Genomic DNA, 18,333 nt, shown 5'->3' on the forward strand with positions numbered 1-18,333 from the left:
TTAGATATTTAATAAAAAAAAATTTTTTCTCTTTTTTTTTCTTCTTTTCTTCTAGTCATCTTTATATAAAAAGATTAAAATTTATTTCATAAGTAATGTTAATCAAACTATAGAATAGTATTTTCTTTTTTTTGATAATCTTTAAAAGATTAATTATTATTCAAAGCATTATTATTGTTCTTTTTTTTACTATTTTATAGTTTTGTCTTTGAATTATATTATTACTATTTTAATATTTTAAATATTGTTTATATTAATTCATTTTTCATAAATACTATAGTAGGAAGATAATATTACATGTCTCAAAAGTCCAATAAACTTTCTTATCTTTTATGTTCATTTATCTTATATCAATATAAATTTATACAAATTTCCTTAATTTTATTTGTTTCTCTTATTACTTTTATGACTTTATAATTTAAGATTAAATAAATAATATAAAAATAATTTTATTTATATTTTAAAAAATAATTAGTATTTTATATTTTAAAATACAATTTATTATAATTAAAATAGTTAATAATATATAATATATATATATATATATATATATATATTTTATCACCTTTTTCTAATATAACTATTATCTTTCTATTTAATATATCATATATTTTGTATGGCCATAACACATTTTTATATAATGTTTCAAAAAGCTTATATATAATGTTGGAGATGCGTAACTTTGAGTATTTTCTAAAAAGAATAGCCGGTAATATTTGGTTCATGACAAAGTTGGAAATACTAGAGAATAAGATGACAGCACAATACTATTATACACACATTAGCATAGTTTAAAGTTGAAGGCAAATTCTTTGAACATATAAGATATATCTTAATGTCAAGTGTACATAATATATAGTATTATGTGAGGCTTATTTGAAGAATGCTATAATTCAAAACAATTACAATAATATTAAAATTGTTTTTCTATTTATTGTATTGTTAGCAGAATATTTTATTACGTAATTATTATAATTATCTTATATAATATTTTCTATAACTTTTAAACATCTATTAATGACGTAATTCTACTTTTTTTTTTTTAAATTATATTGCTAAACATACTATTAGTAAATTATTTTTATTATTATTTAAATAAACTAATATATGATATATCTTGATTGATATTTAAAAAATTTTAAATATTAATAGGACATAAAGTAATTATTTAATTGATAATACTTAAACAACTATTTTGATTTTCCTTTTAACAAATATATTATTTTTAAACAATATGATTATATATATATACAAATTATCACAACATAAAGCATCATCAATTAATCATATATTAATCGATCTAAAAAATATTATTAAAAGTAATCTGTCCACAACTTTACTTTTATTATAGGTATAAGTTTTAATAATTTTTAAAAATTATTTACCTTTATTTTATATTTTATTTATCTCTTAAATAAAAAATAAATAAAAAATAAAGGAAAAATTTAAATTAAAAAATTTTTTCGCATATATAAAGATAGATTATACCTATTGACTGATATTAAATTTAGAAAAACAATTTTAAAGGAAATATATTTTAATATATAAAAAATTTATATTCACACAATTATGGTTTTTATTTATTAAATTATTTTAAAAATATATATTTTTTTTAACCTATTTTACATTTCATTACCTATTTTTAATTTTTTATTGTGTGGTAAAGAAACAAATTTACTTTAAATATTTAAAAAGGTAATTTTTATTCGTCTAAAAAAAATTATTTTAAACATTAACACTTTAATTATACTTTTATCAATTGTTTCTTACTTTTTTAATAACTTCGCTTTACTTTCAAATCTTTTCATTTACGGAAAATTATTTTAATAGTTTTGAAAATATATTTTTTTTTATTTATTCAATATATTATAAATATATAAATATTTTTAGAAAAATAAATTGAATATGAGTACTGTTATCCGAGCAGGTATACCTTTTAATCATGGAAATAATCGTAATACTAGAGAATATGAAATTTCCGATTGTCTACGAAGATGTCATTTAGGTGTAAGTGCTTTTCAATTTTTTTTTTTATTCCTTTAAGATTATCAGTAGTTATTTTTCTTATCATAAATTTTAAATATTTTTAGATATTAGAAAAAAAGTATGGAGGTGCAGAAAAAGCACATAAAGCTGCAACAATAATACAACGATGTTATAGAAATTATAGATTAACAAAATTTTATAAAGGAATTGTACCTCAAAAACGTAGTGTACGATCAAAATCATCAACTCCAAGTTTACATCCAATGAAATCAGAATCATACATAAATAGAGTATTACAAACAAATATAGCAACATGTCAAAATAGAAAATTATCACCATGTTGGCAACAACTATCAGAAGCAAATTTGCCAGATCCTCATTTGACAAGGTATGTTTTATAATTCTTTTAAATTGTATTTAAAATTGATTTGATATATACATTTTATAACTATTATATTACTAAATAATTATAAAAAAAAAATTCTGATATTGTCCTAATCTTAATATATAATGTATCTAGAAATAAGAAAGAATTATTTTTATTTATAAAAACAAAAATATTCATACATTGTTTTACTAATATTTTTATATTTATAACAATTATTTATCCTTTTTTTAATATATATATTTTTTATAATATATTTTATATAATTTTATACATTTTAGAAATTTAAATGTAACAGTACCAGAAATATACAATTACTCAGCACCAACTCGCAAAGGTACTGGAATAAAAATAGGAAATAATATATCAAATTTCAGTAAATTGGATTTAAATAATACATATACTCAAGGGATTCATATATTAACACCAAGTGATGATATTATTTTATCATCAAAAAATAAAGATAATGACAATATTTTTAAAAATGATGATGAAAAGATATATCAAACATTTCAAACATTGCGATTTGATTCTAATTCTTCATTTAAAAATACAACTTTTAATGATACAATTAATCTGTCATCTGACATTACTAATCAATTACCTGAAACATCAATAAATAATTTTCAAATTGGTAATAATCATCTACCTAATACAATGAATTTTTTTTCTAAAAGTTATGCTAATACATCATCTCCTAGATTGGCTCCTCATAGAAGACAAATATATTCAATATTTCAAAATAAAAATTTACGTGGAAAAGATGATAACAATGATTATGTTGATTCTTCAAATGTAGAAATTTATTTATCACAAGGTAGTGGTTGTTTACAAATTGATGAGGATAGTAATACATATAAAAAAATTAATTATGGCACCAGTAGCCCTAATGTTTGGGTATTAAGAAATAATAAGCAAATAGAAAATTACCAAAAAACACCATCAAACTTGAATGATTCAGATTCTACTACACAAACAAATTCTTTTAATTCAAGTAATTTATATGATAAATCATTAAACTGTCAAAAAGATAATTCCATGCCAATGAATGTTTCATCACAGGGATCATCATTTTTAAAGAACAAAGATTATGAAAAGAATGATTATAATAGTTATAGAAGTGATAATACAGGGTAAGTTTTATTCAAAAAAATACTTTTAATCTTGTGATAACAAAAATAAAAATACAAATCATAGGTAAATATATTCGATGATATGTGACATTTAATTTTCATTTTTACCTTAACAATTTACCACTTATATATAAAATTAAAAATAAAAAAAAATGAAAATTATTTATTTATTTGATTTGCGTTTTTTTTTTTATTTGTTATTTTTATCAAAATTTATAAAAATACTTTTATAGTTTAGAATATTATTTTACTATCTTTAAATTTTCATACATTTTTTATTACAAATAATAGAATTATTTAGTCTTACAAATAGTTTATTATTATTAAATATTTATAAAAGTATTATGTAACCATATTTTAAAACTTTTTATCAATTGAATTAAATTATAATGTTTAGAAGAAGAAATGTTTTAAATATGATTTATAATATCCATTATCGTAATATAAAACATCAATAATAATATTATTTTTAGTAGTTTGTATGGATAAATTGAATACAAAAATTTTCTCATTCAATATTTTTAAAAACTTTTTATTCTTTTTTTTTCATTGTTTGTGATACTTCTATTTATACAATTTTATATTGCCATGAAGCTTTTTTTTTAGAATGTTTATAAAACATTCATTTATATATTTATTTTTTTAGAGTACTTATTATTACAAAATATTGCTTATAGTTTTATAGTTGTAGATAATATAAAATGAATATTTATAAATATAATATAATATAATATTTCAATTTTTTAACTATATATTTTGTAATTTAGAAGTGTCAAATTTTGTTTGAAGAAAAAAATAAAATTATTATAATATTTGGATAGTAAAAGTAACTTTAAAAATGTCTATTTCATTAAATAAAATATAAAATTTTTTTTTTAATTTCAAATAACTTTTTTTTTTTATTATTTTTTATATTTCTCTAATTTATTAAGTTTAAACTATTGTTTCAATATTTTATAATTGTCAAAAAATTGGTACTAGTAAATTAATTATATAAAAAAGATAAAAATAATTTTTTTTTTATTTACATTATATATTTATTTTAATAATATATATATTACTTTATGACAAATATCAGGATTTATTATTAACATTTTGATTTATACATTCGACATTTCTTTTATAAAAATAATTGACACTTATATAACAAAAATATAAGAAAAAATACTAACTAATTTTAAATAATAAATATATTAGAATTAGTAGATTGTCATCTACTTTAATTCAATATATTCTTATCAATAAGTATTTTATAGAAAAATTTATCAACCCTACCAGATTGTGTATAAAATAAAGATAGCAACTAATTTTTGTCACTTTAATTTAAATTAATAAAATAAATAAGGTAGTTTAATTTAATTTTTAATTGAGAGTAAAAATTTTCTATTTTATATAAGAGAAATGTTTAACAACATATTTTATTTATGTGAAAAATATACTTTTTCTACTTCAAGTACCTTTTTTTTTAACATTTTAAATAAATATTATTAAATTTTCTAAATATTCCCATAACACATTAATATTTATCTATTTATATTTTGGCAAAATTATAGTTATTTTGTAAATGATGGAGGAACATTAGTATAAGTGGAAATGAGTAGTTTTATGATAAACATATTGTTTCTTCTATTTATTATTTTTTTATAAAAAGAGGAAAGAAAAATGTATTTAATTTTAGAAATGATCAAATAATTATGTTACACTTTTGTTTTATATATGTTTATTGTTGAGTTAAAAATATTTGCATGAACTTTTCACACGGTTAGTTAATGTATGTATTTTATGTTTTAAATTTATTTCTACAAAAGGTCATGTTTATTAGAATTTTTATTTTACTATTGTTTACATTTAAAAAAAATATTATTTGTAGCTATTCCTTTGTATACTTTTCGTAAATAATTTTTATATTTATAAATTTTTTGAATAGTTTAAAAAAAGGAGATATAATTTTATATATTTATATTTTAAAAAAATTTTATCAAAAAAATTTATTTAAACTTATCGTTTTTTATCTATTTATGATATAATTTATTTGACATATTTTTATATTGTTAAAATATATACATTTTTTTTAAAATATTTTTTTAAATTCTTTTTATATTTTTATAATATTATTTTAAAAAAAATTTTGTTATAATTTATAATACTAATGTTTGTAACTACTTTTGATTTATCACTTTATTCATGGTACTTTTTATGTATTTTCTATTCAAAAAGGAACTATACAATGGTACTTTTATTTACAGCTAAATTTACATCTTTATTTTCTATGGTTCATTGGTTTTGAGATTCTCTTTTAAAATTATTTACTTAAGTATTCTTACTTAACATCAAGAAATTTTTTCATGCATATTAATATATATTTTTATCAACTAAAATTATCAAATCATCATCAATTTTTTTAGAAAGTCATACTTACTTTTTCCTACTCTCATATATGTATATATTAATTATTTTCATTCATACCTTTTTTTATTTTATATCTTATATAATAATATATCATCCATTATTGATATTATATACACACATCTAAAATTATAGAAGATATTTTCAAAATTTAATTTATAAGCATTATCTGCTATATTTATTATGACAGTTTTTATAATTTCAAAATTAAAATATTAAGGTTAATAATAAAATTAAAGGTAGTTATTTTTTTAATAAAATAATATTTCTTTTAATAATAAATAATTATTTTTATCTATTACTATATAACATTTTTTTTTCATTCATCTTATACAAATGTTATTTTTTATTTCTTTTAATGATTATGCATTTGTAATAAATTATTCCACTTTTTCTTTAAAATGGTTAAATTTTTAATTTAAAGTTTCAAGTATACAATATAACGACTTTCTTTATTTTTATTTATTATTATTTTACCACTACATATATATATATGTTTATATATATATATATTTTATTATTATTTTATAAATTTTTATTAATAATTTTATGAATATATATAGGATATTTTTTTTTTCTTCAAACTAATTTTTATTACAAATAAAAAATTAAAATTTATAATATATATATATTTTTTTAATATTATATTAAATAATATTTTTTATTTTTATAGATTTAGTAAATCAACTACAATGATCTCAACACATAAATCAAGATATCAAGGACCAGAGAATGGTGAATGTTTATTAAGAATGAGTGAAATGTATGAAAAAAATATTGATAACAAAAGGAAACGTTTATATAGAATTTGTTTAAATTTTTTTAATAAAAAACCTGATCGTGGAATTGCATTATTAGCAAAAAATGGTTTTATTCAAGGTAATCCAGAAGAAGTAGCACATTTTTTTTTAACAAGACGTGGTTTAAGTAGAAGAAAAATAGGAGAATTTTTAGGAACACATAATTCACAATATCATACAGATGTATTAAAGTAAGTATAATTATAATTATAAATTTTTAAGTATCCTATAATTATAGTCGTTATGTTGAATATATGGATGTTAAAGATTTACCAATAGATTTAGCAATAAGAGATTTTATGAAGTACTTTACTCTTCCTGGTGAGGCACAACAAATTGATAGAATTGTTACAGCCTTTGCACGTCATTATTCAAAATCTACATATAATAATATTTTTAGTAAAGTAAATGAAGATGTAATTCATATATTAGCATTTGCTATTATAATTTTAAATACCGATCTTCATTCACCACATTTAAAAAAAGAAAAACGAATGACATGTAGTGATTTTGTTAAAAATACACGTCAAGCAGATGAATTAGGAAAACTTCCTGTTGAATGTTATGAAGAAATATATCATCGTATTAAAAATAATGAAATATTACCAGCAAGAGATCATGTAACACAAGTTGCAAATTTACAATCACATCTTATAGGTAAAAATAAACCTAATTTAGTTGAACAACATAGACGTTTAATATGCTATTGTCGAATGAATCAATATAAAGGTGGAAATAAAAAACAAAATATTATGGCTCATTGTAGAGAATTATTTTTATTTAACGATTCATTAATGATCGCAAAAATAAGTCGTAATAAAAATGGAGAAGATCATTATACAGTTAAATTCTATGAACAATTAGAACAATTATCTGTAACAATATACGAGTCTAAATATGTAGAACATGGTATAAGAATATATGATAAAAAAGGTAATGAAATAATTTTAATAGCAAGAACATTATCTGATCAACAACGTTTTATGATGGATTTAAAAGAATCATTATTAGAATGTATGGCAGCGGAAAATGTTAGACTTAGTATGCAAGTAGATTTACAAAAATTTAAAAATCAAGAAATATCATTGGGAGCTGAATTAATATATTATTATAAATTAAATAATGGAATAGATAATCAACGAGATTCTGGATTATCAGATGTTGAACCAAGTGTCTCTAGTTTATGTCCTTCATCATCATCTTCCTCAAATGTTAAAGCACCAAATACAGCACCACCAATAAGAAGATTAAGTTATAATTCACTTGACAGTGGTGTAATAGAAGGAGGATGTGATCTCTAAAAAAAAATTTAAAATAAAATATTTTTATATACTTAAAAATTCATCTTTTTAGATGAATAAACGCAAAATTACGTATAATATTATCCTCATTTTCTGTATAATTAGAAAATATACTTTTCAATTTTTATGTACTTTTATTATTATTATTATTATTATTATATATTTTACTTAAGAAAATATTTTGAAAATATTCAAATATTTATCTTAAGACATTAATGTTTTGTTAATATATTATTTATTATTTTATTCAATTCATGATTAATAATAAAACGAGGTGTCTAGTAAATGATGTTGTTTGCATTTCTTTTTCCACAAAAGTAATGATTATTTTAATCAAAAATAGATAATAATTAAAATATGGTAAAGATTAGAAAAAGACTAGTTTCAATAATAAATATTTACAACTATGATAATATATTATCATTTAATATTATGTAATTAATAAATTGGAATTAATTTTTTTACGATTATTATTACAACAAAAGTAATGTAAAAATATCACGTGTTAGGTGTATTTCAATGAATTTGGGAAAATATACTTATTTGATTATTCATCAACAATAAAATGGATAAATTAATTATATTATATATTGTAATCTCATATAAACAAATTATTAAAAAATCATAAAATCAACATGATGAAATTATGTAATTGATAAATTAATTTTTTTTTCTATTATCATAATGATGCAATACTTTCATTTTTATAATTAAATTAATATAATTTATATTTATTTTTTTTAATTAATATTCATGAAAAGTATAATAAAATAGTAATAATTTATTATAAATAAATAAAACGTGATATTTTAAATTTTAAAGCTTAAGAATATATTTGTTTCAAAACTGGAATTTTAAATAATTGAAATTTTTTAATATAATAAGTAAAAGAAACATTTAATATATGTATATTCTTTCGACCTTAACATTAAAAATAATATTTTTAGCTTTGAACATTCAACATTCTTTGATTAATTATCAATTTTTGTTAAAATATATGGTGTGTCTCACACGCTTGTTGACAATAAACTTTGTTTTACTATTAATTTATTTTAATTGATGTTTTCTTAAGAAAAATAAAAAAAAAAATTTTTATTTAAACTATTTATTAAATCATATTTATTTTATTTAAAATATATATTATTTTATATTATGTCGTCATAAAATCGATGATAGGTAAAAAAAAAGAAATCTTTTTTTATGTTTAATATAAAGTAATAGATAGGCAAATTTTAATTATATTTTAAAATATATAATTAAAACAGTAGCAAATAATGTCTTATTTAATGATTAAATATTAAAAATGACCTTGTGTTTATATTTTTTTATATAATGATTGGGTAAATTTAAAGTAAAAAAAAAAGATTTTTTGTCATGGCAACATATTGTAAAATAATATCAAAAATATAAAAGTTTGTTTCTGATTAATTTACTATTTATATTATAAAACCAAAAAATATTTTTTTATTTTATCTTATTTTATTTCATTTTTTTTTATAATACACATAATTGTTAACTTTTATAATTTAATTCAATCATAGAAATTTGAAAATTTTCATAGATATAAATTACTTATCAGTTGTTATTATAAAATTTTCCTTTTTAACAAATGTATGCTAAAATAATATATAAAGTAAAATATTGTAACGTGATCAAATTTTTTTTTTTTATAAAATTGTTCTATGAAAGTATAAAAGTAAATGATATTTTAGAAAATGATTAAGAAAAAATGCTCTTAAATTGATAGGTGAATTAGCAAACATTATAAATGTTTAATTTTATATCCACAATGTCTAATATAAATATAAGAAATATGTATTGTATATATTTTAAAAAATAAAAAAAAATTAATATAAATATAAAAAGATAAGAAAATTTCACATTAAATTAATTTTATTAAAATGTTCTATAATTTGATTTTATTTTAAATATCAATATTATTTGTCCATTAAAATTAAATTTAATTTAAAATTGAATAATATTAATATTATGTGTTTTTTATTTATTTTTTTAATAATTTTTATTAATATTAATATTTCATAATTTTATTTTATGAATATTATATATTATTTTATAATAACATTAAAATTATATTACATAAATTTGTCATTTTGTGACAAATGTTTTATTTTTATCTTTTCTTTTTTATTAGGTTATCCCTAAATTTTTATAGTAATTTTTAAGCAATAAATTGAATGTTAATAAATAAGCTCATTAAATATTTTAGGTACTTCCTTTCATTCTATCATCTCCGACATATTTAGATAATTGTCAATTGATATTACATAAAAAGGTTCTTCACTTTTTGTTGATCACTCCTCTCTATTTAAAATTTATATAAATAGAAAGTCATATTATATTTAATATTATATTTTTAACGACATTCTTTTTAGTTAAAATGCTCTCCCGTTTTGCAATTACTTCTCCACGTGCAGTTATCAATTCATCAAAGAGAGCTTTTTGTTCATCTAATCTTGATGCACATGAACAAATCAAAGATGAATTAAAACCAATGGATGAACAGGTTAATCCATCTTTCTTTAAGGTAAAAAAAAATTTATTTATTAACACAAATTATAAAAAAATTATTTTTTTTTATTATGTTTAGATGACTGAATATTATTTTGATAAAGGTGCTTCCGTTCTTGAACCAGCTCTTATCAAAGAATATCAACATGCTTCCATTAGTAATGAACAAAAAACTAATTATGTTAGAGGTATATTGGGAGCTATCAAACCAGTAAATAAAGTTCTTTATGTTTCATTTCCAATAAGACGTGAAAATGGAGAATATGAAATGATTGAAGCTTGGAGAGCACAACACTCAGAACATAGAACACCAACAAAAGGTGGTATTCGTTATTCAATGGATGTTTGTGAAGATGAAGTTAAAGCATTATCTGCTTTAATGACATACAAATGTGCTGTTGTTGATGTACCATTTGGAGGAGCTAAAGGAGGTGTTAAAATTGATCCAAAAAAATACACAGATTATGAAATTGAAAAAATAACTCGTCGTCTTGCTATTGAATTTTCAAAAAAAGGTTTCTTAGGACCTGGAGTTGATGTACCAGCACCAGATATGGGAACTGGAGAACGTGAAATGGCTTGGATTGCTGATACTTATGCACAAACAACTGGACATTTAGATAAAGATGCTTCAGCTTGTATCACTGGTAAACCTATTGTTTCAGGAGGTATTCATGGACGTGTATCTGCAACAGGGCGTGGTGTATGGAAAGGGATGGAAGTTTTTATTAATGATGAAGATTATATGAAAGCTGTAGGTCTTACAACTGGATATAAAGGAAAAACAGCTATTATTCAAGGATTTGGTAATGTTGGTCTTCATACAATGAGATATCTTCATAGAGATGGAGTTAAAGTTATTGGAATTCAAGAATACAATTGTGCTATATACAATGAAAATGGAATTGATCCAAAAGCTCTTGAAGATTACAATATTGCTAATAAAACTATTAAAGGTTTTCCAGGAGCTAAATCATTTGAACCATTTGGTGAACTTATGTTTGAACAATGTGATATTCTTGTTCCAGCTGCTTGTGAAAAATCAATTCATAAAGGAAATGCTAATCGTATAAAAGCTAAAGTTATTGCTGAAGCAGCTAATGGACCAATAACACCAGCAGCTGATAAAATTCTTCTTCAACGAGGTAATTGTCTTATCATACCTGATATGTTTGTAAACAGTGGTGGTGTAACAGTATCTTACTTTGAATGGCTTAAAAATTTAAATCACGTATCATATGGTCGTCTTACTTTCAAGTATGAACGTGATTCTAATAATCTTCTTCTTAACTCTGTTCAAGAATCTATTTCTAAAGCACTTGGACAAAATGTTCCAATTTATCCAAATGAAGCATTTGCTAATAAAATATCTGGTGCTTCAGAAAAAGATATTGTACATTCTGGTCTTGAATATTCAATGAATAGATCAGCAAAAGCAATTATACAAACAGCTAGAAAATATAATCTTGGCTTGGATCTTCGTACTGCTGCTTATGTAAATTCAATTGAAAAAGTATATCATACATATAAAACTTCTGGATTTACATTTTCTTAAATAGGAATTATCTCTACATTGTTATTCAAAGTTAATTTTAAAAAATTTTTGTTTATATATTAAATATAAAAATATAGGTAAATAATTAACTTTTATAATCACAAATAAAATATTTATAACTAATTTAATATCAAATTACAATTTATTAATTAAAACAAAAATTATATAAAAATTTTGTGATAATCAAAAAATTTAACATAATATATATAGATATATAACAAAAATAATTATGTTAATATAAAAAGTTAAATCATTAAAAATTAAATACTTAATTAAAAAAAATTATTAATATTATTTCAAAACTAAAATTTAAATTTTTTATTTTTTATAACTATATTAAAAAAATTATTTTGTATTTCTTTTTTTTATTTCTAATTTTTTTTTATTTTAATACATTTATTTTATAAGAAAACATTATTAACATATCATTCTAAAAAAATATTAAAGTTAATATATCATAGTAAAATGATTCATATAAAGTATATGAAATTATATATATTTTTTCTATTTTTAAAATATAAAAATGTTAAATAATTATAAACAATATATATAATAAAATTACAATATCAATAAAAAAAATTGCACTGTGAATTAAAGATAATAAAATATTAGTAATCATTTGAAAATTTTTATAATCAACATCATTGTCATACTTTTATAGTAATATATAATTTAATGATAAGATTAGTAAAAATACTTTGCCTAATAAATTCATTCATTTTAAAATATCTAATTTAACAATGATTTTTTTAAAGAATTATTCTTTATATTTTATATTAATAACATTATTTTTATTTTTTAATGCTAATAAATGTAATAATGAAAATATAAGAAAAAATAATGATTTTTTTGAAATTAAAGTAAATGAAAACGATAATATGTCAAACATTAAAGCAAATATATTTTTAATAAATGATGTTTCAAATAATGTTCCAGCTAACAAATATTCAAATATATTAACAAATTTTTTAATGAATATATTTAATAATTTTCAAGTAAATCCAAAATATGTTAATGTAGCATATTCATCTTCTCCAGGAGATGATAATTTATGGTATAATCTGCCAACATTTAACTCAATCTATGAAAATACTTCTTTTAGAAATATTATTAATTCTTCATATTATCCAATAGAAGGATATCAATCATATGGACAAAAGCAATTAAGCAATATTATTAAAATGGCAGTTAATCCTGAATTTTTAAAAACTGGCTATAATGATACATATAAACCACATATAATTATTTATCTTACTACAACATCATTACCTGATTCGGATGTAATATATCAATCAAAAATTGTTAAAAAAAGTGATAAATTTAGAATAATAACAATTGCCTATCAACCAACAAATAACATTATTGCATTAGAAAATATGAGTAATTGCTTTTTTAAAGCTTTAACTGAAAATGATTTATCAGCTCTTTCATCAGCAATTGTTAGTCAGATTATTACTGCCAGTTCTACAGATATTGAGTATCAATGTTAAATATTATATAAATTTATTTAAATTTTTAAAAAGTTTTAAATACATATTTTTAATAAATAAATATTTACTTTTAAATAAAAAAAATATAGTTTTATTTAAAAATTTGAATTAAATATTATAAAATTATTGTTTATTTAAGAAAAAAATAAACATTTTTAAACTATTTATTGTCATAAATAAACATATAATATAATATATGATTTTGTTTTTAATTTTAATCTCTAGTTTACTAACAACTAATTCAATTTGAAAAAAAATTATAATATATGTCATAATCATTTAAATATTAAAAAATTAATAAAAATTTTTTAATTGTATATATAAAAAGTAAAGTAATATTTATTTATTTAGAATTTTTTGTTTTTAGATACATTTATTTAATGTTTAAAAATTTAATAATATTGAAACGATATAAATTATATTTTTAGATAAAAATTTTCTGTTAATTTTTTTTAAATCTATACTTCTTGTTTTTAATAAGTAAATATATAATTAAAAATTTTTTTAAGTGATCTAAAATTATAGTGTTATAATTTAAAGACAATTTTATTCAAAATAATAAAAAGTTTATTTTTATTTTGCTTTATATTAAATTTCAAAGTATTTAAAAAGAAAAAAAAATTATGTTAAAGTTATAATTACAAATAAAAAATAAATTATTATGTGTAATTAAAATTTTTGCTTTTAAAATAAGTTTGATATTTAATATTTAAAAAAAATAATTGTAAAATTTTAATTAATTTTAAAAAGTTTTTATAAAAAAAATTTCAGTTGGTGTATAAAAAAAACGCTTTATAATTTCTTATATTTCAAATATTCTTTAATAATTTTATTTAAAATTAATTAACATAATTATTTCATTTAAAAAAATATTTTTATATTAAATAAATGTTTTGAGAATAATTATTTGACGAAATTTATGATATTAAAGAAATTTTGTAATATTGACGTATAATTAACAAGTGTTGTTTATGTACATAAACTAAAAACCCATTTTATATGATATCCAAATATATGTTCATAGTACGAAGTAACCGCTTGTCAACTTTTTTATACTATTTTGTTTGTTAAATTGATAGTTACATTTATCAATGCGAATCCTGACCATAATAAAACAATATAAGGCCAAATTGCATGTTGAAATGGACTAGCAAGACTATTTTTGATATCTTGATTTAATTGTTTTTTTGCTACGGTTCTAGCTCCAATAACTACCAAACATGGAATAATAAATTGAACTCCAACACCTGGATAGGATCCTGTAATACATGCTAATAATAAGACATTTTCTGTTGATAATGATAACATTGTTGGTAATGCAATAGCAATTAATGGTATAAATACATTTGAAAATAATTTATTACTCCTATTATTTCTAGTTGTTGTTGATGTCAACCCACTATCACCATTTCTTCTCTCTCTTTCTGTCTCCTCATTCTCAGAATCACTTAAAAGATGCTCAGTTTCAGTATCATTATTTGAAGATAACCTAAAATGTTTCCTTCTTCATGTTTTTTTAAGCTTTTTAAATACAAAAAAAAATGTGGGATAAAATTAAAAAAAAAAGACACCATATATAAAACAATGCTATTTTTAAAAAAATGCGGTCCAAAGGGTAATAAAAATAATTAGTACATTACTGACTAACTACTTTAAATTAAAAAAAAAAAAGATTAAAAAAAAATTTGGAAAAAAAAGATAATTGAAACATGCAAAAAGGAAACATGCTTTACATTCCACAACCACAAAAAATAGGTTGAAAAGTAAAATGTTTGTCATTAAACTGACAATAAAAAATTATACTTACGATTGTCCCTGAACAGCAATCATTTCTAATAGTACTCTTAAATTATTGATAAGAGTAATGGCAACAATTGGATAATTTGTTGTTAAAGTAAATACTGGGAATAATGCTAAAAAGTAGTCAATTACTGTATAAATAGGAGAAGTATTTTGATCATGAAGAAAATTTAATGTATATATATCTTGAGCATGTTTGAATGCAAAAGCACCTGTTGTTGATAAAGTAACATAGAATCCAAGAACAACGAGATAAATAATAAATAAATTTCGATAAAGATTTGATTTATTTCTCATTGGAGTGATAAGTGATGGAATTGAATGATGGCACATAAATGAGTACACAGAAACACCAAAAAGATTTCCAAAATTATTCCAATCAAATGCAGGTGGTTTTCCTTGAGAACCTTCTTTCATTAATTGAATTGATGCTAAAACAATCATTAATGAAAATGCCGTCCACCTTGAAATAGATGTTGATAATTGAATATATTTAGTTTTTGTAATACCAATTATAACCATTGGAACACAAAAAGCTATAAATAATATAACACATATACGATAAATAACAAATCTTGAAAAAAATATTGGCCAATGATCATAACATGGTGAATCAACCGATGCTGTTACTGTAGCATTAACAGAACCACATATAACATTCATCAATGATTTTGGAACAGTTGTTGAATAAATAGCTAAGTCTCCAAATAAATAAATAGTTAAAGATAAATAGCACAAAAAAACACCAAAACGATTTTGTATTAAATTTGACATTTCACTCTTAAAAAAAAGAAAATATAATTTTTAAAACATTTAAAACATACAACTTCAACTTTCTCTACAATATTATATGAATACATATCATTTTGTAATGTTGTATTTTCATTATTCTCATTTGTATTATCAATATTTTGAACTTGAAATTTTTTTGATTTTCCATTCTTACAAATTAAAGCATTAGATACACTCATTGCTTCAATAATAAATGTTGCACATATATATGATATAAATGCAGATATTCCAAGTAACGTTATTGATAATGCATATCCAGCTGTTTGAAACGCCTTTGGTAAAGCTAATGCTCCAGTACCAACAATTAAATTAAAAACATACAATAATCCAATCTAAAAATTAAATATTATTTAAAAAATATTTTTTTATTTAACAATTTTTACTTACTGGAGTAGAATATGTATGACCCGCACCAATATCTGTGACTCCTGCCATCGTAATAAGGTATTCTTTGACAAGGATTACCTAAAAAGAATTTTTTTTTATTTCATTAATATTATTATAAAAAAAATAAAATAAATGATATTATTTATATTGGTAATTATATTTATTATCACTTTTCACATCAACCTTTATCCATAGTAAACAAATAACTATAAAAATAATTTTTATTACACGAAACGAAAGAAATAAAATTCTTGGTATTCAAAAAAGCTACAAAAAAAATATATTATATTCAATATGTAACCAAAAAAAAAGTGTTTTATTTCAGTTAATTGTTTATTTTATTGTATAATAATGATAAGAACAAGTATGAAAAGAGAAATCTATGATAGATGTATCTTTTTAAAAAGTAATAAAAAAAAAGTATCTAAAATAATTTTAAAAATATATCTTAGATAATAATATATTGTTTTACCTTTAAATTATAGTTAATAAAATAATATTTAGAAAACATTAAAATAATGATAAAAATCTATATACATATATTTAACATGTTTATTGTTTACTAGAAAAAGATAAAAATTATTCTATAACACTTTTATTATTATTCATATTTTCTTTTATAAAAAAATTGAGAATGTAAGTAGTAAATTGTAAAGAGCTAACTAAATAAATAGTCTAACAAAACTATTATATAAATATAAAATCTTAATATTGTTTAACTATATATTATTTATAAATAAATATATAAAAAAAAAATTATTTTATATGTTGTATAATTTTTAATATGTTAATTATAAGTATAAAAGAAAAAGATAAATATTATCAAAATTGTAACATTATAACTTTGTACATTTTTTGATATTAAATAATTTATGATACCTGATAAAAATTTCTATTAAATAATAAATAAAATTATATATATATATTATCATACTTTTAAAAATAACATATTTTATAATGTTAAAAATTTATAAGATAAACTATTATGAAATATAACGTAATTTTTAATATAATATCTAAAAATATTTGTATCACATATATATAATTTAAAATGTATGAAAGCTTATCCAGATAAATATTTTACCAAATAATTGACTAGTCAATGCATGGGCAAAAAGAAAATAGAATGAATAGTATATAAAGAAAAAAGTAAGTATATAATAATATATAATTGATAAAAGAAAAAAAAAAGTTTATTTGGTCCCAGAAATTGTATATAAATGAATATCGATATTTATACTTAAAATCATTTTATCAATTAGATAATATTTTTTTAATAAATTTAATACATTTTTTTTAATTAAATTTAACATAATATTACAACAATATTAATTTATAAAAATTAAAAAAAATAAAATATGTCAATTAAGGAAAGGTTACAGTTAAATTTAAAAATTAATTTTTATCCACATAACGTCATTAAATTAAAATAATTTTACATTTTTTATGATTATAAAAGAAATGGTTATATAAATGGTGGTAAAGTTTTTTTTTTCTTTTATTTTACTACGCTAATAGACAAACTTTTTTAACTTTAAATAAATATATTTATTTTAAATTGTATTTTGAATAAAATAATTAAAAGTAATAATTCCAGTTGTAATTGTTATATTTATTAACAAATAATAAAAAAAAGAAATATAATACATAAATATATTTATAATATTTATAAAAGAAAAAAAGAAGAATGATTTATTCATATATAATAGTTTTTTTTTTAATAAAAATTATTAGCTTTATTCAATTAATATTATTAAATTATACTATTT

General features: G+C 19.0%; 4 protein-coding genes across 4 annotated transcripts; 3 read left to right on the forward strand and 1 right to left on the reverse strand.

Moving 5' to 3' along the window:
- Positions 1-1,905: 1,905 nt before the first annotated feature.
- Positions 1,906-8,011, forward strand: SRAE_X000096400 (Schizo; the record flags this gene model as incomplete). Its single annotated transcript, XM_024645372.1, has 5 exons — positions 1,906-2,007; positions 2,091-2,374; positions 2,653-3,504; positions 6,584-6,901; positions 6,949-8,011. The coding sequence occupies 5 exons, from the start codon at positions 1,906-1,908 to the stop codon at positions 8,009-8,011; spliced, it is 2,619 nt and encodes an 872-aa protein (XP_024510837.1).
- Positions 8,012-10,409: 2,398 nt separating this feature from the next.
- SRAE_X000096500 (Glutamate dehydrogenase, mitochondrial) lies at positions 10,410-12,095 on the forward strand (the record flags this gene model as incomplete). The annotated part of the gene is made up of 2 exons (XM_024645373.1): positions 10,410-10,556; positions 10,620-12,095. The coding sequence occupies 2 exons, from the start codon at positions 10,410-10,412 to the stop codon at positions 12,093-12,095; spliced, it is 1,623 nt and encodes a 540-aa protein (XP_024510838.1).
- A 971-nt stretch (positions 12,096-13,066) lies between these two features.
- SRAE_X000096600 (Hypothetical protein) lies at positions 13,067-13,585 on the forward strand (the record flags this gene model as incomplete). The annotated part of the gene is made up of 2 exons (XM_024645375.1): positions 13,067-13,111; positions 13,256-13,585. 2 exons carry the CDS (start codon positions 13,067-13,069, stop codon positions 13,583-13,585), a joined length of 375 nt encoding a protein of 124 aa, XP_024510839.1.
- Positions 13,586-14,635: 1,050 nt separating this feature from the next.
- SRAE_X000096700 (Transmembrane protein 104) lies at positions 14,636-16,612 on the reverse strand (the record flags this gene model as incomplete). The annotated part of the gene is made up of 4 exons (XM_024645376.1): positions 14,636-15,074; positions 15,393-16,165; positions 16,210-16,509; positions 16,565-16,612. 4 exons carry the CDS (start codon positions 16,610-16,612, stop codon positions 14,636-14,638), a joined length of 1,560 nt encoding a protein of 519 aa, XP_024510840.1.
- Between the last annotated feature and the right edge of the window lie 1,721 nt (positions 16,613-18,333).

This window comes from Strongyloides ratti, assembly GCF_001040885.1.
Source record: "Strongyloides ratti genome assembly S_ratti_ED321, chromosome : X".
NCBI classification, from domain to species: domain Eukaryota; kingdom Metazoa; phylum Nematoda; class Chromadorea; order Rhabditida; family Strongyloididae; genus Strongyloides; species Strongyloides ratti.